This window comes from Phaeodactylum tricornutum, chromosome 18 (assembly GCF_000150955.2).
Source record: "Phaeodactylum tricornutum CCAP 1055/1 chromosome 18, whole genome shotgun sequence".
Classification (NCBI taxonomy): domain Eukaryota; phylum Bacillariophyta; class Bacillariophyceae; order Surirellales; family Neidiaceae; genus Phaeodactylum; species Phaeodactylum tricornutum.
Genome location: NC_011686.1, coordinates 428,436 through 452,676, shown reverse-complemented (window position 1 = coordinate 452,676; position 24,241 = coordinate 428,436). Strand labels below are relative to the sequence as shown.

General features: G+C 51.3%; 9 protein-coding genes across 9 annotated transcripts; 3 read left to right on the top strand and 6 right to left on the bottom strand.

Moving 5' to 3' along the window:
* Positions 1–74: 74 nt before the first annotated feature.
* PHATRDRAFT_39151 (predicted protein) lies at positions 75–1,520 on the bottom strand (the record flags this gene model as incomplete). The annotated part of the gene is made up of 1 exon (XM_002183063.1): positions 75–1,520. The coding sequence occupies one exon, from the start codon at positions 1,518–1,520 to the stop codon at positions 75–77; it is 1,446 nt and encodes a 481-aa protein (XP_002183099.1).
* Positions 1,521–1,945: 425 nt separating this feature from the next.
* Positions 1,946–2,854, top strand: PHATRDRAFT_39150 (predicted protein; the record flags this gene model as incomplete). Its single annotated transcript, XM_002183189.1, has 1 exon — positions 1,946–2,854. The coding sequence occupies one exon, from the start codon at positions 1,946–1,948 to the stop codon at positions 2,852–2,854; it is 909 nt and encodes a 302-aa protein (XP_002183225.1).
* A 537-nt stretch (positions 2,855–3,391) lies between these two features.
* Positions 3,392–5,174, top strand: PHATRDRAFT_48637 (predicted protein; the record flags this gene model as incomplete). Its single annotated transcript, XM_002183188.1, has 1 exon — positions 3,392–5,174. The coding sequence occupies exon 1, from the start codon at positions 3,519–3,521 to the stop codon at positions 5,172–5,174; it is 1,656 nt and encodes a 551-aa protein (XP_002183224.1). The 5' UTR covers positions 3,392–3,518.
* A 93-nt stretch (positions 5,175–5,267) lies between these two features.
* Positions 5,268–6,284, bottom strand: PHATRDRAFT_48636 (glutathione peroxidase domain-containing protein; the record flags this gene model as incomplete). The annotated part of the gene is made up of 3 exons (XM_002183062.1): positions 5,268–5,707; positions 5,807–6,056; positions 6,114–6,284. 3 exons carry the CDS (start codon positions 6,282–6,284, stop codon positions 5,595–5,597), a joined length of 534 nt encoding a protein of 177 aa, XP_002183098.1. The 3' UTR covers positions 5,268–5,594.
* A 951-nt stretch (positions 6,285–7,235) lies between these two features.
* PHATRDRAFT_39147 (predicted protein) lies at positions 7,236–8,399 on the bottom strand (the record flags this gene model as incomplete). Its single annotated transcript, XM_002183061.1, has 1 exon — positions 7,236–8,399. One exon carries the CDS (start codon positions 8,397–8,399, stop codon positions 7,236–7,238), a length of 1,164 nt encoding a protein of 387 aa, XP_002183097.1.
* An 823-nt stretch (positions 8,400–9,222) lies between these two features.
* On the top strand, positions 9,223–9,498 carry PHATRDRAFT_15211 (predicted protein; the record flags this gene model as incomplete). The annotated part of the gene is made up of 1 exon (XM_002183187.1): positions 9,223–9,498. One exon carries the CDS (start codon positions 9,223–9,225, stop codon positions 9,496–9,498), a length of 276 nt encoding a protein of 91 aa, XP_002183223.1.
* Positions 9,499–10,186: 688 nt separating this feature from the next.
* On the bottom strand, positions 10,187–12,350 carry PHATRDRAFT_48634 (predicted protein). Its single transcript, XM_002183060.1, has 4 exons — positions 12,067–12,350; positions 11,747–11,883; positions 11,653–11,660; positions 10,187–11,586 (listed from the first exon to the last, which is right to left on the bottom strand). The coding sequence occupies exons 1-4, from the start codon at positions 12,216–12,218 to the stop codon at positions 10,603–10,605; spliced, it is 1,281 nt and encodes a 426-aa protein (XP_002183096.1). The 5' UTR covers positions 12,219–12,350; the 3' UTR covers positions 10,187–10,602.
* A 1,598-nt stretch (positions 12,351–13,948) lies between these two features.
* Positions 13,949–21,913, bottom strand: PHATRDRAFT_15224 (predicted protein; the record flags this gene model as incomplete). Its single annotated transcript, XM_002183059.1, has 2 exons — positions 13,949–14,238; positions 21,811–21,913. Coding segments are annotated over 2 exons (393 nt in total), but the record flags the coding sequence as incomplete, so codon positions are not given.
* A 1,134-nt stretch (positions 21,914–23,047) lies between these two features.
* PHATRDRAFT_48628 (predicted protein) lies at positions 23,048–24,226 on the bottom strand (the record flags this gene model as incomplete). Its single annotated transcript, XM_002183058.1, has 2 exons — positions 23,932–24,226; positions 23,048–23,707 (listed from the first exon to the last, which is right to left on the bottom strand). The coding sequence occupies exons 1-2, from the start codon at positions 24,127–24,129 to the stop codon at positions 23,048–23,050; spliced, it is 858 nt and encodes a 285-aa protein (XP_002183094.1). The 5' UTR covers positions 24,130–24,226.
* Positions 24,227–24,241: the final 15 nt, after the last annotated feature.

The window sequence follows — 24,241 nt, the reverse complement described above, 5'->3', positions numbered from 1 at the left end:
GCTTATAAAAATATTCTAAATTGGTGTCATTGGGGTTTCCAATCATAAGCTTTTTGACCAAGGTTGCATAAATGCTATGAAGTTGTTAGCTGTTCTATCTTGAGCAGACAATGTGGCATGCAAAAGATTTTTGCTCCGTGACACGTGACGCGATAAGAAACGATTGGGGGCACATTAATGGGAAAATCGCCAATCACTATGGCGGATTGAAGTCGATTCGAAATCCCTTGCAAATCGTGACCGGCATGATTCGTTAGAATCTTGGCCAGAACTTCGCCTTGAACAACGGAATCCCCTAACTTTTTCAACAACACTATTCCAGAAAGTGGATCAACGGGTTCGTTGGCAACTTTTCGGCCGGCCCCGAGATCGACGGTTGCTTCTCCTACATACAGTGCGTTAATTTCAACGATGAATCCAGTCCGGTCGGCCAAAAGATCCCAAGTAGTGCTGGCCGCGGGATAGGTTTCGGGATTTTGCAAGACTTCAACGGCTCCACCTTGCGCCTGCACCATTTCCGCAAACTTACCAAACGCCTTTCCTTGGTCCAAAAAGGTATATACTTTCGATGCCAAGTTTTCAAACGTGTGCTCTTCAAACTGACCGCTTTGCAGCAGCATTTCTGTAGCCTGAACGACCACAAGCGCAATCACGTCTCGACTCAGCAACTGAGACATCAGATTGCCTCGTAGAATAGCTAGACATTCTCGAATCTCGACCCAATTTCCCACCGTGTATCCGAGTGGAGCGTCCATGCGGGTCAAGAACGCTGTTGTCGGACGCAAGCCATTGGCTTCGGCCACCGCAATCATGCTGTTCGCCAGCGTTTCCGCCGCCTCAACGTCGGCTTGAAACGCTCCGTATCCGTACTTGCAATCTAGCACGAGTGAATCAGGATGTTCGGCAACTTTCTTACTCACAATGCTGGCCGTTTGGAGTGGCAGGGAGCTGACCGTCCCAGTAACGTCTCGCAGGGCGTAAAGCTTTTGATCCGCCGGGCATAGTTCCGGCCCAGCCGCGACGATACTACAACCCACGGTCCGGACAACGTGTTGAAATTCAGAAACGCTCAGATTGGTACGAAAACCGGGAATCGCTTCGAGTTTGTCAATGGTCCCACCAGTGTGACCCAAACCTCGGCCGGCCATCATCGGGACGGCCACGCGATTGTCACTAAAGGCGGCCACTAGCGGTGCCAGCACAATGGAAATTTTGTCACCCACACCTCCCGTACTATGCTTGTCCACTAAGGCGGTATTGGTAGCAGTAGTCGAAGCAACTTTACCCATAGTGTCGCTTGTGATTGCGTCGTGAGACGTCCAGTCGACTCGTACGCCCGAGGCCACCATGCAGGATGTGAGAGTAGCCGTCTCTCTAGCATTCAGCGGATGAAAGCAGACGGCCATTAGCCAAGCTGCCATCTGATAGTCGGGCAGTGTACCTTCCGTGTAGGCTTTTACCCACACACAGAGCTCTTCATCGTCGTGTTCCACAATACCCTGGCGACGGGCTTGGATCATGTGCGTCGGATTGAAGGACAAAGGAGACAATGATGCGTTGGCCTCTGCGTCTTCCGCTTCGTTTCTGGATGGCATCTTGAATGTCTAGTATATCTTCTGGCTTTTATTGTTTTGCGTAGTTCAACTTGAGCTATTGGTCGGGAGACAAAGGACTTGTAAATTGACCGAGAATATGTGTAAGTTGTGGTATCCATTGGAAAACCGAGAACATTGATTGCAGACAGAGTCAGTCACGGGAAGCAAGATCTTATGAAGTACGAGCGCCTGATGTAAATGAGAAAAATTGACAGTGAAGTCGTCGTGGCTTGGATCCAGCCATCGGCCAGAGATCCATTTCTGTTGATGGTTCACTGTAAGCACGGAAAGGGCTAGAAACCAACAAGGATTACCTCCCTCTACTTGAGCAATTGCGTTGCCACGGTAGTATGTGTAAATACTCGATCATTCAAATCACATCCAAGAACCGGCGAAAGCCAATTCTTCGCCTCGTATTATTTACGCTACTTCCAGCGAGTTGCATCGACTTTGGACGAGTCGACGCGTTTCTGGTTGTCGGGCAGGTACCCGTTGTCTCAATGGTCCGAACTCCATCATCTGCTTGGGATTTTTCGAATTTCGCGAGACAAGAACGGAGGTCATTGGACTATGAGCAACTGCCAACTTTACATGTTGCCAGCAACGAGAGTAAAAACGACTTTAACGTGACTACCACAAAGGAGCGTGCTGCGAAAATGGACAATTTCGTCACAAACGAGGACGAAAGGAAGCGCGACAAAGTAGACACCCGAATCAAACGACAAGCGATAGACAGAGTATGGATTGCGGATCGAAGCTTGTGGACTGCCGACGTGTTGGGCATGGCTGTGGCTTGTCAACTTTTAGGATTGGTGGATGCCGTCACGGCGCAGGATTTTGTCACCAACGGAGGTTGGTTTCAGCCGATCACGGTCCAATCCTCCACTACTACACTCCCCACGTTAGTTCAGCGCTTTTCCGTCAATACAGTTGTCTGGACCATGGCAGCTACTGTCCTACCATTGCTACCAACGGCAGCATCCGGGACGAGACCGGAATACTACGGTGAAATGATGCTACAGGAAAGTCTTTGGAATACAAGGAAAATATTTGTTCTCGTACTGGTAGTTTTTGTGCTGCTACGGGTCACTCTCGACGTTGGAGTGGTGGCATTCTTGATGGTGACCGGTACCGCTCACGACCTGCCAAGCGAACTGCAACTGAGGATGCTCGAAACCTTACGTGAGTGCTATTTCGTCGGTTTGGCCATGGCCACAACTCGGTCTGCTATGCATGAACTCTATTCGACCAGGCGATGAGATCATTTTTGTGCGTATGAGTTACTACTACACTGTACGAATAATGGGATGGGAGTCGAGAGAGGAGGAAAGATAGCCTTATTGGATTAGAACCAGCTACAAATTGGAACTCGGAATCCTTTGAAACGCGACTCAACCATGCCACGTCGTCTTTTCCCCGACAACCCGGATATGTTAGACTCCGATCGACAGTGGATGCGAAGAATCTCACGGTTCCCACACAATTCTCACTCTCGGCAATTTGGGAGTCATCGCGCGAAGAGGGTGCACGTCAGACTATTCTGGGTGCGTTTTCCTATCCGAGCCTTTTTTTTCTGGTCTGTGGAACACACGGCTCACCCACACGACGCGACAATGAGACAATCCGCAGAAGACACAACGGCCAATTTTCACCGACAACGGTATTTCCCAAACGGTGCTTTTTGGTTGGACCAGCACCAATTCCCATCAAACATGACTCAAAACAGATGGACTTGTTTGGTTGCACGATCCAGGCGAACTAGAAGACCTCTTCCACAGCAACCTCGTTACATCTGTGGAAGAGACAACATCCGGCATGAACGAAATCGACGGTTTACACCCGCAATAGTTCTCATCTTTCCTCGTTGCCGGAGGTTCCTTGTGTACTGTTGTAAATTCTGCCCCAGCTTCATTCTCAAGGATCATGACCAGCAATAGTGTCGTAGCCTTTGCTCCGCTGCACAGACACCGGTCTGCGCGAGCACATGCCACGACCATGGAGTCTTCAGGACTGCTTCCACTCGTCGACAGACAACGACGAGAGGCGTTGCTGGAGCTAAAAAGCACTACCACGAGAACAACGTCGTCGGAAAGGGCAACCGGAAGCAGCACGAGTCTTACTACTGGATACGGGTTGTCGACTCCACACCGGGGCGAAGACACGGGTTTTGATGTTGCAACTTCCGCTGGGCTCCAAAAGATTCTTGCCAGCGATGCGGAGGACGACAGTGACGTTACCAACGGAGGCGTTGCAAAACGCGGTACCATTCCCAAACTTACCATTTCCCTAGTCAAGAGCATTGTAGGGAGCGGTATTCTCGCGTTGCCAGCTGGTATTGCCGCACTCGGTGATTCTCCCGATGTTATACCCGTCGCGCTCGTGGTAATCTTACTGATCGGAGCTATCAACGCCTATTTCTTCTCTCTCATTGGCCAGGTCTGTGAGTGGACCAACGCCACTTCGTACCGCGATGCTTGGGACCGAACCGTGGGAGCCGAGACTTCCAATCAAGCAGCACATCACCAAGATGAGGACATCAACAAACTCCTACACTCTGATGCAATTCAAAGGACCCCGGCCTCGTCGCAAGTCGTTGCAGTTGTCGTGGCACTCAAAACAGCTTTGGCTTGTTTGGCCTATTCCATGATATTGGCCGATAGTTTTCACGCTCTTGGCATCGCCGCCGGTTTGGTGGACATGTCTCGCACTCAAGCCTTGTTAAGCATTACCGTGGGTGCACTCCTCCCCCTGTGCTTGCTCAAGGACTTGACCGCCCTCACGCCCTTTTCGTTGTTGGGGATTATCGGCATGGCCTTTACTTCTGTGACCATTGGGATACGCCATCACGACGGCAGTTATGCGTTGGAAACTGGTGCCTATATTGACGACTTGCCCCAAGCCTTGTTGCCCAGCTTTGGAGACTCCGGCCCGCACATCCAAGGCGTGGTGTTGGCCTGTACACTAGCCACGGCTTTTGTAGCACATTACAATGCACCCCGCTTTCGCAACGAACTCGTGGATAGCACGAGGAAACGGTTCAATACAGTCATCTTTGGTTCCTACGCCATTGCCGCACTCACCTTCATGGTTGTCGCAACGGAAGGGTTCTTGACCTTTGGTGCGTCGTCCACTGGACTCATTTTGAACAACTACTCTCCATTCGATCCTCTCATTACCGCCAGCCGTGCGGCTGTGGCCGTTTCGATACTGTTCGCTTTTCCCTTGCCCTTTGTTGGGTTTCGAGACGGCATGATGGACGTGCTTCAACTTCCCGATGCTGATCGCGCAAACCCGACGTTACGCGTGCTGCTCAGCATCGGATTACTGTCCGCAGTTACACTAGCTGCGGCGAATCTACACGATTTAGCCTTTGTCCTTTCCGTAGGTGGTGGTAGCTTGTCCACTGCCGTTGCTTCCGTCTTTCCGACTCTCATGTACCGGTCCGCCGTGCGACAGCGCAACAACGGGGACGTGAATGCTTCAATTGATTCGCGCATTGCACTCGCGTTGATGTATTTTTGCGTCACTATCGGTATTACTGGAGTAGGGCTATCTGTCGCAAAGGCGTTGCATCTATAGACTTGCTGGTGTCGATGTATTTGTTGATTGTTTGCAATGCGTGGCAATCTAAACCAATCGTAAAGAATATGATAGAATTTATGTACTTTTGCCAGCTGCGCGTCTTTTACATTAAAAATCAAAAGATAAGGACAACAGAAGTCCATTGCATAAGTCTGCGTGCGCTACTCCAACGATCCCGTAGCCATAAGTGAACATCAAAAAGTATTATCGACACAAAACGGGTTGTGAACTATACCATGTACCCTCGAAGAGGGAACATTGCGTCGATAGACTTTTCGTCACTCATGATGCTGTTCGAATATCTGGCGTTGAAAGCCAGATACTGTCATTCGCTAGGAATCGCGGAAATAAGCGAGCGCAATATACACCACTTACACCCGTGTCCATATATATATATATAAGCAGTTCGGTCGCGCTCTACGCCGAGCTTTCTTTCTTTTTCAAAAGAGCTTCAATGTCGTCCTTCATTTCAAAAGGCGAGTTTGTGGAACGCTTGACAGCATTCCCCTCGTGATCCACCAAGAATTTGGCTGTTTTCGAAAAAGAAAAACGAGGGTTTACAGTTAGCAAAACAAGAGACATTCATTGGTTTGCCAGTTTCCCCAATGCTTTCCGCTTGTTTCTCTTACCAAAGTTCCAACGAATATCGGTTGTTCCGTCTTCATTCGGACAGGTCTTTTTCAAATAAGAGTAGACTTCCCGAGTGTTGGCTCCGTTGACGTCGGCCTTCTCAAAGAACACGAGCTTCTTTGCCATTTCCTTGTCGTATTTAGCAACGAACGCGAGGATTTCCTCAGGGGATCCCGGTTCCTGACCGCCAAACTGATTACACGGAAAGGCGAGGATTTTTAAACCGCGGCTTCCGTACTCATCGACAAGCTGCGGGAGTTGGGTATAGTTCATTTTGGTCAAGCCTCATTTCGAGGCCACGTTCACTACCAGGCAAACGTTGCCTTCGAAGCTGGACATGGGCACAGCCTCGCCGTCCATGCTCTTGTCCGCACAGCTGTAAAAACTCATCTTTTGCGTCGTTTGTTCGACTCCGTAGATCAAGCGTGTAGAGGCGTCGTGTACTTTACCGAATGCTCGTTTAAAGAGGTTTGACATTCTAGAATTGTGCAATAGGAAGGTGACGATCTGCTCAAGCTCGCAACGAGAACTTGCCACGGTAAATTTATTGGGGTTGGTGCGGTGGTCGATATCAATTTCGAGTGGTGTATTCCGTGTGGGGCTTCGGTGCTGTTCTGGAAGAATATGATAGTGAGTCACCGTTTGATATCGTTGATTGGGCTACCCGTGTCGTAGTAAATTTTGTATATCTGAAAATTGATTCGTAGGCATCCAGAAGTTCTCCTATTATTACTGTAAGTAGTATAGATCTTCCTTGATTTGACTGGGTATGTAGCTTGATGTGAACTATAGCCGGGAGACCTGCTGACCGTGAGTGGCAATGCCATCTCCCAAACCAGATTAGGGCATGTGGTAGCGGCCTCGGAAGAGAAGTCATTGTCATTCTAGCTTTGACAGCATTCCCTCTTCATAGGTACAATTTAATACATGCAGAGTTATTTGCATTGAAGGATTGATGCTGTAATAGTCCGTTTAGATTTGTATTGTTGTGCGACAAGACCCGATATCAAAAGGGACGAGGAGCAAGGCATACCTACTTTAACGCAAACGTAGGATTTTGCTGACTCTAAAAGGCTTGCAGGATAAATTTGAGGGAGACGTCAGCCTTAAATGACAAATGTACTAGAATCGGGATGTACGCTTTCTGTCCAAGTTTGAAACCAAATGGATGGCATGCAAAGGCAAATTCTAGTATTGGCATGAATCAGTCGCTCTGCATGTCCGAGCCAACCACAATCATTGGGGCTGAAAAACTCTTTGTAGACTACATGACCAAAGGGAAATCAACCTGGCACTTTGGAAACAACAGGAACGAAGAATGACCCCACATATATAGGACAACGGAGCCGCGCATTTCGTCCATGAGGTGTAAACTAAGGTATCCACTTCGTGCTAAACGTTCGTCAACTGCGCGGGAGTGAGCCATTCTCACTCTTGCTCGTGATATGCTACTACTGCCTTTTCCATTGCCGTGAGCCACAAATCGGACCAACTTAAACCAGAATGCTCTAGTTGGAATTTTGTACTTTTACAGAATTCAGCGTCCCACTTTGTATGGATTTTACTGGTCAACATTGGGGCTCGGAAAAACGCTGGATGAGAGGGTAGCAGGACGGCTTCTTGTCCATACGTTCGCATAACTAGTCGCGGAAGAATCTTATCGATGGGCTTGACTATGTAATGGCGGGCACGTTTCGTTTTCCACAGCATAGCTCCCACGTCGTTGCGCAATGTCTCCATTAGCTCGGCAAACGCTTCTTTCGAGATCCAGTAGGCGTAACAACCCCAAACTGGATTTCCTCCGGGTTTGCGTTCGTCAAGCTGCCTATGGTCGGTCTCACTATCCCTCTCATTGATCTCGCTTTGGCTATTGGCTTCCTTTGCGGTGAGGTCGTTTCCAATATCCTCGTTACTGGGAAAGGGAAAAGCTGCGAAGTGCTCGAAGATGTCCGATGCATGCGAGAACCTGGGAGCGTGAAAATCGTAAATCCAACGCAAATTAGGCACGGAACCTAACCAGCCGTAGTACCGATGGTGGCACTTTCGATTCGAGGTAGCCTCGAGCAGCTCCCAAATTCGATCGGCACACGAAGTAAGGGGGACACGGACATTGTCTTCCAATACAAAGTCCAGTTCTTGATCTACCAGTACTCGCAAAGCAATTAGATGTGCAAAGGTGCAACCCAACACCGCCCGACCTCGATTGATACCCTTGGCTTTTTGCCACAACTCCCTAGAGTAGTGCAAGCGGATGTCGGCTGCACTACCTCGTCGCCCCGTCGTCACCGGCACGTCGCCGAGACCTGCAAAAAACGCATCGGTCGAAGTGTCGCCTTCGTCCGGCGCGCAATCGTGGTCCCGCACGGCTTCCCACTCGGCTTCCGGCAAGAGTCCCGCTCGGTACGCCTGAGACAAAAACTGATACCGCGAACGCAAACTGCGGCTGGGTACGCCGGGGGAAAATATGGGAGGTTCAAAATTTGCGGCCATGGCGGGTTCGGCGAACAAGGCTTCCAAGCTTTCCCGTCGCGGGCCTCCCATGGTAATGATGAGAGGCCGTAACTTGCGACGCTGCCTCGTGGGCGTCGACATGCTTCTAGTTTGAATGTGGTCCTTCCCGCACGTGCGCTCAAGTTGCCCTTGTCTTTTGTCGTTGCAAGCGCTCTGGTGTGGTGCGCCAATCTGACACCGAGAGTTTGTAATCAGGATCACGGGATGGCGGTGACGGAGCTTTCATGAGTGGATGCTACAAAACCCTCATTTTTCCGAAGCTCTCTGATGATGAGTCGCAACGGACATTTGGCGGGATAGACGCCAGTACCAGGAGATGTTCGGCCGTCACAAGACCGAATAGACCTAGTTAGGGTTGCAAACTGGCAAATTTGAGAGACGAACCAAAGCTCCGGATGCAGAGTTCCACATGGAGGACATCAAGTACGGTAGTACGCACTTGCAAACTGTTCGAAGGCAAAATCGAGTCCCCTATTGTAGTGACCCGAAGGGGTTCCTTGGTTTCTGCGTAGACAATACCGAGGTGGTTCGACGGAACACGGAATGTACAACGAGGGACACGAGGTCAAGAAACTAGTTTCGACGGGAAACGTCCATGAAACGATCCGACGATCCAGCCGCTGCCACCCATCATGTTTTGCGTGGTGGGCAAGCTGTGCGAGAGTGTGTCAGTCCGCTCGCTCGGCTACGGCGCAAGAATCCACACGCGCAAATCACAGCACCGCACATTTCGAAATCCATCCCGCACACATATTGCAACGTTTGTTTTTCCTTACTTCTATCCACCATGAGTCCCTCCATCGTTAGAATTGCTGCTTTCCTCGGCATGCTTTTGGCTTCGGCCTCGGCGTGGATCTCCCACGGTACTACTGCGGCCCGCAATCCCCGCATGACACAGCTCTACATGGCCGACGGTCCCCAAAAGGGTGTCGTCAAGTGGTTCGACACCATGAAGGGATTCGGCTTCATCATGCCTGACGACGGAAGCACTGATGTCTTTGTGCATCAGACGGCCATCCAAACGGAAGGATTCCGGTCTTTGGCCGATGGCGAAGCCGTCGAGTACGTCGTGGAAGAAGACTCCAACGGCCGCAAAAAGGCCGTCCAGGTTACCGGACCCGGCGGGGAAGAAGTTCAGGGAGCTCCCTTCCGCCCTTCCAACGACTACGATTCTTATTAAACAAGCGTGGCACTCTTGATGCGTTTCTGTTGTTGCTGCTGATTTTGTCGTTTTACTACTACTTTCATCATCATCACCACCCTACAAAATCAAGACGCAGAGCGACGCTACGGGACGAATTGCTTGGCTTAGCTTTTGTACCAAATTATAGTACCTTAACTGAACTAAACGTATAAGATTGTTTTCAAAAAGAACACGATACCTTCTGATCAGGTAGATGTCTCGAGTGAATGGAAACCTAAAATATTGTGGAGGACTAGTGCAGCATGCGAGGTTCGCAAAATTACATGGCATACTCCATACGCGAGAGGGGCTGATCCCGCTAGCAGCAGTCTACTAACTAGTCTCTAGACCTGCATTTATGCTCGTGTATGGATGCTGCCTCCCGATCATACTAACAGTGAATTGTAAAAAGACTGCAGATGGATGCATAACTAAGGAAGGATAGAAAAAGGAACGATCAAAATTACATTGTGCCCTTGTATCCTAGTATGCGTGTTGCAGAACAAATATGCAGTTAATGCGAAGTCTGACCGGTAGATAGGAATTTGAGCGTACGTTGAGGTCATTGGAAGGGTAGAGCTGATCAAAGTTGCTTCACCAGAGAGCTGCTAGAAATTAGTGATAAACTGGGTAGAGGAGTCGGATCAGAATATGTCAAATTCATAGGTAAACTGCACAGGGAAGTGACATTGAATGAAAGGGTTGGCCGTGTAAATGCCAGTAATTACAAAAGGCGTACTATGAAGAAGGTGGATGCATACAAATGTTCTACATTCCTGGAAAACTGTCTCTCTCATGAGCGCGAACGAAAAGCTTGCATCACTTAAAAAGCAAGTCATCGTTTCCCAAATGTGCCCATTCTGTTCGGAAATAATGAACCACAGATATTGACACGGCATAACATTCTCAAAAAGATTGCAAATATACTCAGTATTTGCCTCGACGGTTGTAAAAAGAAAAGTCCAGCGCTCTAACTGGGTTCCGGTGAGTGGAATGAAGGAGAAGCCCGCGTCAACCCGATTTCATAAGAAAAAATATGGCGGCAGCAGATTGAGCGGTGGAGGCATGCACGGTTCCGTCTATAACCGATACTGGTCCTGTTTAGCTACTCGCTGTTCGAGCATCGGATGGGGTCACTGCGTCACCGACGGAACTATCTTCCGCCGAAGATTCGTTCTGTGGCTCTTCCAAACTGGCCGCAATTGCCATGGCAATTTGATCTTCTTCAGACAGACCGCGCATCATGAGGAACGCGGATTCCAAATTTGAAGAACCATTCCGTGCTTCAGTACCCATAGCTTGCATCAGAGAATCCATATACGTACTGAGTTCATCAATGCCTGCATTCGCACTTCCTCCATCACCACCACGCTGTCGTGCAATACGAGCAAGTGCTAATGGAAGCCTTTCTCGATAGTCTTGTGCTGCGTCCAAATTTCCGTCGTTCACTTCGCCCGCGCCTTGTTCCCGTCGGCGGGCTTCTTCACGGCTCAGCATGTTCGCTGCCTCCGAGACGACCAAGTCATCCAGGGATCGAACTGATCCATTGCCACTGCTCACAAAAGCTTCGACAATCTGATTCCAATCGCGATCGTTTCGGGGTATATGATTCCGGACCAAAGGTCCCGACTGATTAAGCTGGTAATCGCGCTGGTTTTCCAATCTTCGTTCCGCTTCCTCTTGTTCCAATCGCAGGGCCAGCGGGTGCGATTTCTGAGCACGCATTTCTGCTTCCAGTTGCCGTCGCTCGTCTGCCGTCATGGCGATAGCGGAATAGTTTCCCATTCGGAAAGGTTCCCCGCTCTGATCGGACGACATACTCGACGACCGAGCCCGCATAGTAGCCACCCGATCATGCTTTTCCAAGTTCGATCCAAAACTAGTTTCCGTGGCGGATTCCGGTGTATGCTGGCTGCTGTTAATACTCACATCCTGTGATGCAGCAATGTTGGCCCGAATTTGGGCTTCAATTATAGTTTGCTCTTCCTCTTCGCGCTGCTTAATGGCTGACTCGTCAAGGTTCTTGCCCACGGTGACAGCCAAGCGATTGCAGTTGCAAAATGGACACGAGGAGGATTTATCTTTCTGGGGACGGACCTGTAAGTAGCACTCTGTACAAATGGCAGCTTGGCAGCATTTTGTTACGTTTACCTGCCGATCTGTCAACGAAAGGGAAAGTGCATAAAGTAAGCGAGATTTTTTGGAGGGTCGTCCACGACTAAGAATGTTTTGGCAGCAAACGTACAATTGAGAAAGCAAATGGGGCATTCTTGATCCCCCGTGCCGACTCGTTCTTCGGTTCCCTTTTGGCGGGAGGCGAGCTTTCCATCACCGATTAACCTTCGAATCGCCTTGTCGTCCCAGTCGCAACGTTGATACAGACTGAAAAGGTACGAAAAATGATTGGAAGGTTATGAGAACAGCTGAGAACGCCACTGAAGTTTTCGGAGAACCTCGATCCGCTCCTCGGAAAAAGTAACCCGTTCCCTTGCAGCCAAGATCGTTTGACTCGGCAACTATTTCCGCAAAAGATTTATCGTTTACTGATTATTGACATTGACTTACCCGCTTGGTTGACACCGCTGATCCAATTCGGCTTTCGACAGCCCTAGGGTCCCTTGAGAACGCAAGAAGTTCCTTAGAGGAGGCCGTGCTGAAGCCGTCAAACTTCCTCCTCCGCTCGTGCGGCCTTCACCGGAAGATGGTTGGTTTCCCATAATGACAGGATTATGCAAACGTCGCTGTAGCTATCGTGTTGCTCGCTATCTTGATGGAAGATGCGGATGCCCAGAGTCAATTTCTGTACCGTAGATGCTATAGCGGGATCTTGGGACAAATTTTCCTTCCGGTGTTATCGAATGTGTTATTCTCGTCAGTGGGAACGACACTTCGTGCACAAGGAAGACCCGCGTTGCTTTCTAAAAGACCTGCGCTGTATCAAACAGGCACAAAAACAGCACAAGGATTCTACGCTGAATGATACATCTAAGAAGAACCTTGAAGTAAGTGTCACAACGACATGAAAGCAAAGGAAGCCTGGCTTATTCGTTTATAGCCTTCGTTTTAGATCACGACTTGACTTTGAACATTGTTTAACAACAAGCTGTAAATGCGGTTTGTGTTTCTGATACTCCTTCCTATGCACGTGTTGCAGACATCACAGCGCTTTGGGACACATGTATGACTCCAGATCATTCATAATTGCATTGCTATGATCCCGATTCCGTCACGATTGCCCTTTGGGCTGCTACAGAAGTGGGCAGTGGACTGACTGTACAGCACTTTTGTATCAAATCATTGCGTCTACTCCAATGATTTCTGTCCCATTTGCCACGATCTAGAGCTAACCATGTGGACTTATCCCAATTGCGCAAAAAATCTTGTCTTCTCACAAACCGTATTCTGCCCGTTGCTTTCGCCGCTCACTAGAGGAGGAAGGCTTACTTTTTAGTCGTTTCGAAACCTGGTTCAACCAGCTCGAAATGGGGTCATTTTTCAAACTGCCCTCGTAGCGAATCACATCAAAAGCCTCATTGTAAGATTCGTCGCCGTTGCCCTTGGGAACCAGAGCTAAAAGTAGCGGATACTTCTTGGCCCCAAAGGCTTTGGAAAGATTTAGATTCTTGGCCCGTGACTCGCCGAACAGAAATTGGCCGCGGTGCATGTACGCTATGGAATAGTACAAAGCACTGGTTTCGTATTTTTCGGTCAGGAGAAGGATCGACGCGATCCGTTTGTTGCTCGATGACGCATTTCCCAGAGGATCCAGGAGTCGCTCGGCCACTTGTTTGGGATGATTGATATTTTGGATGAGTCCTTTGGGCATGTTTTCCATGGCAAATTCGTAAAGGTCCTTGGCTGTCGGGGCGCCGGGCTCCTCGTAAAATTCGAGTTTGCCGTCTACAACAAAGACGTACTTGGGGACGTCACTATGTTTGACACTGTGCTGAGCACAGAAGTGGGTTTCCTGCGCGTTCTTACCGCAGTCCACTGCTCCCAATTTGAACGTCCCCTTGGCCTTTTCCGCCAATCGTTCCATTTGCGGTTTAGCCTGTTGACATGCCTGCACTTCGTTCCGATAGAACATAATGAGCCACAAGTTTTTGCTCTTGGCGTTGGGAAACTTTGGGCTACCCAGCTTGGACACGTGAGACTGGTCTTTGGGGAACAAGTCTACCGGAGTTCCTCCACGATTGGATCCGCTGGAGCCGAAGTTCCCTTGGAAGCCACCCCCTCCACCGCCAAAGCCACCTTGGTCTCCAAACATTTCTTCAAACATTGAGAACGGATCGAATCCGCCGCCACCCGACGAAAAGTGAAACTGCTGCCCGCCGCCACCGCCAAAGCCACCACCCGGCCCCCCAAAGCCACCATTTCCCCCAGCACCAAAGCCGGCGGCTGCGGGATCTTGGCCCCGTTCCATTGCTTCCAACCCTTGTTTACCGTATTTGTCGTAGACGTTCCGTTTCTCGTCATCCGATAAGACTGCGTAGGCTTCGCTGACTCGGACGAACATGTTTTCGGCCTCTTCCTTTTCCGCCTCCGGTACCTTGTCCGGATGAAACTGTAAGGCTAGTTTGCGGTACGCCTTTTTGATTTCTTTGGGTTTGGCTGTTTTCGATAGGCCCAATAGCTTGTAGTAGTCGTCGGGATCGGTAGCCTTTCGCGGTTGGCGCGTTTGCTGCGACGAGGAGCGGCGATTGGCCGCATACGCGCTCGGCGTCGAGCAACAAAGCACTGCCGTCACCAATAGCAGTAAAGTCCACGACGTTGAGTATCGTCGGCTTTGGCGCAACACTACACCGCGACGAAATTGACCCGATCGAAGCAATGCACGGCACATCGGTCGCTCGAACATGTTGATTCAAAGGCGCAATCAAATGTAATTCTCGTTCGCACGATGTGAGTCGCAATAGAAATGTGCCTTGTTGGGATTAAGTGTCGACAGAGAAAGCCTTTAAAAGCAAATCGTAAGGAATCTGAAATGGTTCCGAGATGACAAATGAGTGCTGACAGTTGAGATTCGTTCGCGAACAAGCACTTATTTGTCTGCTCCGACTAACGCGTTCGCAGTTAGGTCACAGGGATGTACCACACGTGGAAGTTTCTCCGTGGTGTTTCAGACGTGTCGAATTGTGAGCGCGGGGCGATCGGAGGAAGTGATCGAGCATTGTCGTTCTGTCTTTTTTTATGTCCGACAGATATCTGGTTTTAGATTGTGTATCGAGTTATATCACTGACTGTTAGAATGCACAATCAACAGGCGTATGGTAGTTCTAGTAAATCGTGTCTGGCTGCTGGCCGGTAAAAGATCGAACTCTCCCGGCGCTCCTGTTTCTCGTAGAACCACTACCAGGTTTTACACGTTTTTGTCACTGGGCACGGTTTTCCTCGTGGTAAGAGTCGGACACGACAAACGCGTACTCGCGATGCTCCCTGCTTTCCTCCCACTGGAGAGCTCAACACCTCATAAAGAAAAGCCACCCCATCGAGCACCGCGAAGGAAACAAGGTACGGAAATGAGGATCAGCACCTGATGGAAAGGCAACATGACCGCAACATGACCAGATAGGAATTTGAATTTCCCGACTGCAATCAAACGGACGCGATTGTTTATCTTACAAGTTTATCATGTAGACTGTGGCGTTTACTTTGGTCCGGCACGTATGATCGATTGCCTGCTCTAGAGACCAGCAAATGGACTACGCACCCTCTTACTGCCGTGGTGGCGTCACAGCTTTGCTTTCGTTCCAAGGAAAGGACGCAAGTCTCGAGCACGGTTCTTTCCGTGTTGCTTGGCACCTTGCGTTCTATTTACGCGCTCTCATGTGTTCCTCGCGTTATCGTTGCTCTACAGAATAATCGCACGATGCCGGGTCCCAAAATGGGTCCGCGTCCTGTGGACTTTGACGAAGACATGATTCGGAATTCACCGACTTTTCTCAAGTGGCTGTCTCTCGAAATGGGCCAAAAAATGCGCTACGCTTGTCGCGAGTTCGTGCGGGGACACGGGGACGACGAGGAACGTTTGATGCGTCGCATCATGATTGCTCGTCGGAACAATATTCGAGATCACGAAGTCTTGAAAAAGGCAAGACGCCAAATCAAGATTTGCAACGGCGAAGTCCCGGACGTTCGGCGCTCGCGACGACCTCCCGCGTCCTTTAGCGATCACCAAGTCGAGCAGGAAATGGACGTACAAGCAGTGGAAGCAACCCGCTCGTACCGCTCCTGGCGGGCTCTGGCGGATGGCGCCGAATTTGTGTACAACCAGAAGTACTTCAAGGGGAAGGAGGGACACGATTGGTTGCTCCGCAAAAATATTTGGCGCAGGATGCGCTATCGTCGGGAGAACAAAAAGATGGTGGACCGGCTCAGAGTCGACCCAAACGCTCCCGATTCCGGTGCCGATGTTTCGTCGCAAGCCTCTGTCAACTCGGGTGGTGGGGGTAGTGCGACGGGATCCGGCATAGCCGGGTCCACGACGGCTTTGGGTCAGCATTTGTTGGATCACACGGGCTTGCTGGGATCCGAGCATCACCATCATTCGGCCTTGCACCACACCAGCAACCATATCGACAATAACAACAACGTCAAGACGGACGATTCGGCAACACAAGAAGCCGCCGCTGCAGCTGCCGCCACTTCCGATCACTTGGCGGACCAAGCTGCCGTGGAAGCCGCGGTCGCCGCCGCCGAAACGTTCGGGAAATCCGCGGCGGGCGGTGGTTACGATCTAGCCACCGCCACGGGGACCGACCCAGATACGACCGTCGTACACAATCCGTTGGATACGGCTGCGGCACAGGCCGCCTTGGATGCAGCGGCGCAGTTGGCCGCCGCCACCGCGGTAGGCCACCACGAACCACTCGACACGGTCGAAGACGATGTTTTGTTACTCGCTAAATCCGAAGGGCCTTCCAACGAAGACAATGTCCCGCACGTGACGGTGTAAACCTTTTTTGTGGAAAGCTTACGGGCGAGGGTACCAATACTGTAGATGCGTGTCTGTCCAACCAACGAAAGTACGGCTCTTGGCAATACAACCAACGACGGTACTACCTGACTACAAGTCTATGTAAATTTAACGGACATGCCCGTATCGTTTACGAATTGTATGGTTCAGGTCTGTGTATGTCTATGTATGTTGCCCGGTGCGGTGCGGGTCCGGGTCCGTGTTGCTTGGTTCTTAGAATCCACAATCGTGAATGGGTTCCATGTATTCCGTGGACACGCCGGAGCGGGTATTGCACTGAAAGTTAAGTTCGAGCGAGACAATGTAGTGAAACCAGTTGGTGGGCAGGTAGAGAACGTGTCCGGGTTGTAGGACCACTTCGTTAGCCAGTGCGTTGGCGAAGCTCGGGTAGGCGTCGAGATCAGGATTGGACCAATCGACGGCGGAATGCCGAGCCGACGGGTGTCCTTTGGGGAAGAGTGCGAGGAAGTTGCACTGGTCGGGATTGGCTAGAATGTACCGGCGACTGCCGCCCAAGACAACAATGGCGTTGCGGGATCCGTCAAAGTGATTCTCCGCAATCACTCCCTTCATCCCGAAGCGGCAGTGTATACCCTTTTGTTCGTCCGGATCGACAATGTACAAATTCTCTCGGGGTTGGAAAAAGGGCAATTCGTCAAAGAGATATTCCGAAGATCCCTTGTCGCAGGTTCCTTCCGGTCCCATGTATCCGCAACCAATCAAACGAAAGTACCAGTGCGGTCGGTCCGGACCAAGATGCTCGTCCGTAACGTTGGCGTGTGCGAGCCAATCCCGGTAGGACATGCGCAACTGTTGCGTAGGTTCAGTCCAACCCTCCGGTACCTGGACCGCATTCCGTCGTGCTCCGCCGAGGCGTGTACGACCCCCATTATTGTTATTATTATTATTGTTCCGCCGCCGCTGCTTCTTCCCTCCCATGGGTGTGTAGTACATGAAATGATTGTTTTCCGAAAACTCACAACGGTGCGGGACGTCTCCCAAAAGCCGGTCCACGTATCCTGGTACATTCCACCGTTCCACGGTGCGCTGGACGGCGGGATCGTTGACCACGACAAAGGGCAATTCGGCACGACGGTACGTCAAGGCCTTGTCGAGATCCTTGACGTAATCAAAGACACAAAGACCTTGATGAATAGTGGGTCGCGGTGTGGTGGTGTCGTCCGGTGGCCAGTGGTGTAGTAAGGTGAGTATATTCCAAGCAAAGGGATACCCCGCCGGCGGCGTGGAGGGACAGTCGTAGATATCGTAGGGTACCACGTCGGAATGAGTCGCATCCATGGGTAAGGGAGCGTACAGTGGTGTGGAGGCCACGAGGGCGCGCACCGCATCCCGGGAACGGACGGGATCGTCGGGGAGGAGGACGTCGAGTTCGTGTCGGAGGGTGGCGTACGCGTCCGACCGATCGCCCACCACCACGGACGCGTCCGGTACGCGGTACCGAGTATTCCAAGGCAAGACTTCGTAATGACGACGATGAGTACCGCCGCGACGAGCCGTGCGGGAGAAGGACCCCACGGTAGACACGAGAGTGTACACTTTGGTCACGACCCACACGCCGGATGCGAACAGGAATAGAGTCAACGTGGTAATGGTGAACAAAGTCTTGATTGGTTGTAGTTTCATCCGGGGGGGATACGGCATTGCGGCAGTCTTGTTCTGTTTCGAGACACGACGACGACGACGATGCGGAAGGACTTGGTTGTTGTCGTGGTTGTTGTGATCGTCGTCACTGAACGTACCACCCCCACCGAGCGATACGGCTCGACTCGAGTCGGCGGCAATCACCGCGCCCCCCAATGGTCGACGTTGCATGGTTGTTTCGTCGTCTCGAATTGAATCAAACAAACACAAGTCTTGCCTGTTACAAACCAAAAAAAACAATGAGTCGTCAGTGACGGTGAACCCTCCAAGGGTGATCCCGGTAAGACAACCGTCAAGGCGTGGGGGCGGCGTTGGGAGACGGGTGGGGTGGGAGAACTTTCTTTGGTTCGACTCGTTGTAGTCTCGCGAACACACACACACGAACGAACGATACTGGCAGTTGTCTGTGTCTGCCGCGCTACGGGTGCGGAGACACAGTGGGTCCCGGTGGACAAAAATTTGCACGCTTGTCTACTAGCTAGTAGTACGGAACGGATTGTCCCATCCACGCCGGCATTGGCAGAATCCGGTACTCACACACTTAATAGAATACCAATCAACGGGTCCGACCCGACGAACAAACAGACACACTGCCGTGCCGTTCGCATTGGTACCGCCATGCCATATACTACCAACCATCCTGGGACCATCCTGTGACCATACAACCCTTTGGGGTCGGATGGATTCGGTGAACGTGGCCGCAAGGGTGGATAATTTCCTTGATCCGGTCCCGGGCGGGATCTACGAATCCTGTGCGTTTCCTCCGAAAGAAAAAAGCTTACCGACGTGATCCTACCTACGCCGCCCGCATTGCTCGGCTCGGCGGCTAGGTACGCTACTAACTGTCACTACCAGGTAGCTAACTAACTAACATGACTGTAACTCTAGAGTTACCCCTTCCCCCCAAATACCTTATTCCTGTAAGTAAGGTCTGTGTAGTTTCCATTTCTCTCTACGACGAACAATACAGTAACGTACCGTACCGTACAGTTGGTAGTGAATAAATCCGCACGACGGGATCATCCGAATCCGCAGTCAGCAATGACGTCGGCGTGTTCGTAGGTTGTCCCGGACCGGGCGTTGCACTGGTAATTGCGGTTGAGCGACACGATAAAGTGGAACCACGACGTGGGTAGGTACAGGGCGTCCCCGGCTTGGAGGACTACTTCCTGGGCCCGGGCGCGCCCGAACGGACGTTCCGTGTCCAACGGTGGCGGGACACTCCAATCCACCCGGGAATGGCGTCCGGACGGATGCTTCAAAGGGTACAATTCCAGATTCTCACACTGGTCGGGGTGCGTCAGAATGTACCGACGCTGCCCACCGAGGACCAGAATGAAATTACGGGTCGGATCAAAGTGGGCTTCGGCAATGGCACCCTTCATACCGAAACGACAGTTAATCCCGTGACCCTTGGTCGGCTCCACGAGGAAGAAATTGGCTTGTTCCGGAATGAACATGGGGAGTTCGTGGAACAGGACGGGATTGTTCTGTGGGTGGGACTTGGCCTGGGGGTCTTTTGCGTTGTATCCGCCACCGTTCAAACGAAAGTACCAGTGATCCCGTTGCGTATGATCCGCACCGCTTTGCTGTTCCATGGCCTGCGCCTTGGTCAACCAATCAGCGTACGTGAGTTCCACCATCTCCGTCGGCGCCTTCCAGTCTTTGGGAATCGATTGGGCGTTCAGATGGTAGGTCCGCCAAAACATAAGGTGATTCGTATTCGTACTGTGTTCGTTCCGTTGGGCTGTATCGCCCAGCACGCGCTCCAGGTAGCCCGGGGTCGTCCAGCGCTCGGCCGCCCGGAGCACTTCCGGATGATTCGTCACCACAAAGGGTAACTCCAATTCCCGGTAGCGTTCGGCCTTGTACTGTTCCGTTTGCCAATCAAACACACAGAGACTTTGGTAAATGCCGTCGGCGGGTATGGTGGTATTGTCGGGATTCCAATGGTGGAGAATAGTCAGGATATTCCACGCCACGGGATAGTCCACGGGCGGTTCGTCCGGACAAGCCATGACATTGTAAGGCATTCCGGATTGCGTCGACGGTGTTTCTTTCCGTAAATCTTGTACCGTCCGATGAATCCGTTCCAGATCATTGGGTGGATACACCTTTTCAAATTCGTCGCGCACGGCAAAGGGCGACTGTGGACGCGAGGCGGTCGTTCCCCCCGTGAGGTGTAGACTAGTCCGGACGCGTTGGACCTTTTGCTGCAGTCGAGCGGGAACACTGTGGGGTCGATACGTCGTCGTCGTCGCCGCCGCCCCGTTGTGGGACGTCGTCCCCCAGTTGACGTCGTCCACGGCTTCGAGACGGCCGGCCAAACCGATCAGCATACCGCCGAACACACCCGCGATACAAAGCAAGACGCAAGGAGCGTAGCGACGAGATTGATTGGATGTCGTGGTATACGGATTAGTAGAGAGCTTCATGGGGAAATATAAGCGATGTAAAAGTGATACTTCGACCAAGCTGTCACTGTCAACCAAAGTGTTGTGCCGGACGAGTCACATACGCAAAAGGCTCCACTAGACACCGTGTGCAAACGGAAAAAGGAGGAGAGGTGACAATGAACGTTTTTTTTGTCAACCTCCGAGTGTGAGGCGGGGGTGCCGTAAGAGGCAGACGATTTCTAATCACGCGGAAGGAACATTCGAACCTGTTCGGACATCTTCATCCGATCCCGCTGTGTGACCGGAACTACGGAAAAGGATGAGACGACTTCCAAAAGTAGAGGCGACGCCACTAATTGGGGAGGGGCACACAAAGGTCGGAGGAGGAGGGAGCGTTTTCGGATGCCGCGTTTTCGGATGCTTGCCACGGGATTTGTCGTCTCCAACACTCGTTACCATACAATTAACAAACAGTAAGTGATGAACCTGCAATGTCTATCTTATTGAGTTTGGATTGGGCACGAATGTCGCTATTGATAAAAGCGTGAACCCCAGCTTGACAACCATCCAAAATCGAAAAAGTGCACCAATTCACGGTCACACGCTTGCTTTCCATGTCTCCCGAGTCCGTCGTTGGCAGGTGAACGAGTGTGTGTCCCATTGGTATATACATTGTTGCTACTTCCCTTCCACTTTCACAGTAGTACCATGGGATATTCCTCCTCACCGTACCAAAAGGCAGCTTTTCTGTTGAACGAGATTTGGGAACGCCAATGCGGTATCAAGTCGCTCGTCTACGACAAAAAGGGCACTCTACAGTGTACCAAATCCACCTACGCCCAGGTCTGCAAAGTACTCGCACACCAAGCTACTCTCCGCAAGTTGCTCCAGATCGTGCCCATGGAAGGAACCAAAAATGAAGGCCTCCTGTACGTGTTGTTGTACGAACTTTTGTTGGGACCCAACAAGGCGATACAGGGTGGCGGCGTGTTGAAGCGCAAGCTCGTTCTCTTGCAGGATCGATTCCAAACAGCCCTGAAGGATATGGACGTTGCCGATATTAGTGTACTCAGTCCAGCGGCACGGTTTCCCCGTTATGTACGCGTCAACACTCTGCAAACGACGACCGCAAGCATCATTCAAATACTACAGAAAATGAAAATTGAATGCTATAGGGACCCACACGTTCCTGATTTGTTGGTTCTACCCCGCTCCGCGACCAAGGATTTACAGCAACACGATGCGTTGCTGCCGTCCAAGATAGTTCTACAGGACAAGAGCTCATGTTTTTCGGCATTATGCCTGACACGGGGCTTTGTCGACTCCGGAATGGATGGTGACTATTTGGACGCGTGTGCGGCTCCGGGGAACAAAACATCGCATTTGGCCGCGCTCGTCGCACAGCAAAAACAGCAGGACCAGTCGAACGCCAAAGCCAAACCAGCGACGATTTATGCTTTGGATCGCAATAAGGCTCGCTTGGAGTCTTTGAAAAAGCGCATGCAAGCATTGATTCCTAGTAGCGCAGCCGATACGCATGCCGCAGTCCGGGTGGAACCCATGCTGAAGGACTTTTTAACGCTGAATGGATCCGATGTTCCCAAGGTTACATCCATTTTGTTGGATCCCAGTTGCTCGGGCTCTGGAATTTTTACCTCGGTGGACCGGCACAATGAAGCTCGGGGTGGAGACGATGCGGATGAGGCCTCGCGACTCCAGGCTTTGTTCAACTTTCAAAGCACCGCACTCAAACATGCCTTGACCAATTTTCCTAACGTGAAGCGTGTGGTGTACTCGACCTGCAGCGTCAATGTGGAGGAAAATGAACAAGTAGTGGGTGAGGTCTTACGGGATCATGGCGGTGATGTGTGGAAGTTGATTGCACCGCGGTGTTTGGCCACCTGGCACCGTCGTGGACAAGCGGTGGAAGGTTTGTTGAGCGCCGATGATGCGTCACGACTGATTCGCGTCGATCAAGGGGACGATACGAACGGATTTTTCGTCGCGTGTATGGAACGTGTGGGGGTGCAACCAAACACTCGCCACCCAAAGAGCCAGTAAAGGGGAAGTACGCGATTCCATTTTACAATGGCGAATTTACCGAGCCAGCAACCCAAACTGTGGCGACTCTGAAGAGCAGCAAAGTTCCTGTCGTACAGAAGACAACCGCTGCAAGTCCAAAGTCTGCCGCGAAAAGAAGTAAGGTGAAAACGCCGTACGTTGAAGAAAGCCCGGTAGTCCGAGAAACGAAGAGCAGCCCCACGAAAAAGATCAAATCGAACGACTCCCAATCAACAAAAGGCAAAGGCAACACGAATCCTAGGGATCCGGAAAAGCCGCTGCCAAAGAAAGCAGCCAAAAAGCTGGAATGGAAGCGTCGGCAAAAGGAGCAAAAGGTTGCCCGGATGCAAAAGAAATAAATATGCTAACGCGAATGAGTGAACATGTCTCATTTCTTGCCCATATGCAACTACTTGGGCGCATGGATGTATAAGAATATAAATGGCCTATTCTAGGCATTGTTGTAAATTCCCGCTTGTGCGCGATCCATTTCATCAAAGGAGCTGGGCATATCTGAGGAAGGACCGCGGTAAATGTCTCTCCAGTTTTGTGCGTGCACTTCGTCCAACACGAGGGAAAAGCACGATACCAATGCGTCCCGTTCCCGTGGTGAATTGGCTTCCAAGTCCAACGACCCTTCCTTGGTCAAGAGCGAAAAACACAGAGCTTCGCTCACCGACGCGTTTTCCACCCTCCGCAGTGCGGTAGTCTGTTTCCCCACATCAACGTACATTATGTGCGAGAGCGGCACTTGATGCAGTTTGCCCATTTTGGGCTTGACGTCCTTCTTTTTACGGGTTTCTGTCCGCCAGGTAATGGCCATTTCCGTGAGTTGCAGCCGGACGGTTTTGGGTTTACCCCGGCTTCCGTGCGCCACAATGAGGACCCCGGGATCGCGGAGTTGCTGCATGGCGGCGGAAATGACGATTTCGTCATTGTTTTGTTGCGCATCGTGCGGGGGCGTGGTAAAATCAATGTGCTCTTCCTCCGCGCGGTGTGGTGCGGTGGCGGCGAGACCAACCATATGCATTGCGCGATGACTGCCCGTAGTGGTACCCGTTCCCAACGAAGAACCACCCGTGTACGAGCCTGTGTTGTCTCCAATGGTCGACTACCAGAAAGAATAAGAATAGAGCAGAATGCCAAGATGTGTGTCAGCAGAAGTGAAACGCTTTTACGTCATTGCTCACAACCAGCAAAGCAATGCGTCTCGTACAGATCCCGGCTGTTCTATAATATAGGCAGCCACGCCACGGTGGCGTGCGGCAACGAAACGCGTCGCCGAGTGGCTTCGTGTCTGGCGCGCAGCCTGTCGAGCAAAACACGTCCACGTACCTGTCCGTAGACGGCTCCCGATCGCCGTGCCCGTGAACGTGCCGACCAGGCATGCCGCTTCGGGTAGGCCCCAAAGTACTGTTTCCGAAGAGCTCGCGGCAGCAGTAAATAAATGACAAAGAGAAACAAAAAGACAAACAACACGATCGAAAAGCGCAACGGGTCGATCCCCAGCGGACCCTTGGGTCGGTCGCTCATGGTTCGGAGAAGCGAAAAGCAAGCGAGAGCTTGGCAAAGGCTTCGATTGGGACGTCTCCTAGACAGAGTGCTAGCTAGCTAGATAGACAGTAATTTGGTAGCTGAGAGTGAG

What these genes read in the sequence shown, in the direction of transcription:
- PHATRDRAFT_48634 (XM_002183060.1), bottom strand. Translation starts at nt 12,218, where the DNA reads ATGGGAAACCAACCATCTTCCGGTGAAGGCCGCACGAGCGGAGGAGGA. An exon ending in CAGCGGTGTCAACCAAGCGG is followed by an intron (nt 11,884 to 12,066) that starts GTAAGTCAATGT and finishes GTACCTTTTCAG; the next exon opens with TCTGTATCAACGTTGCGACT.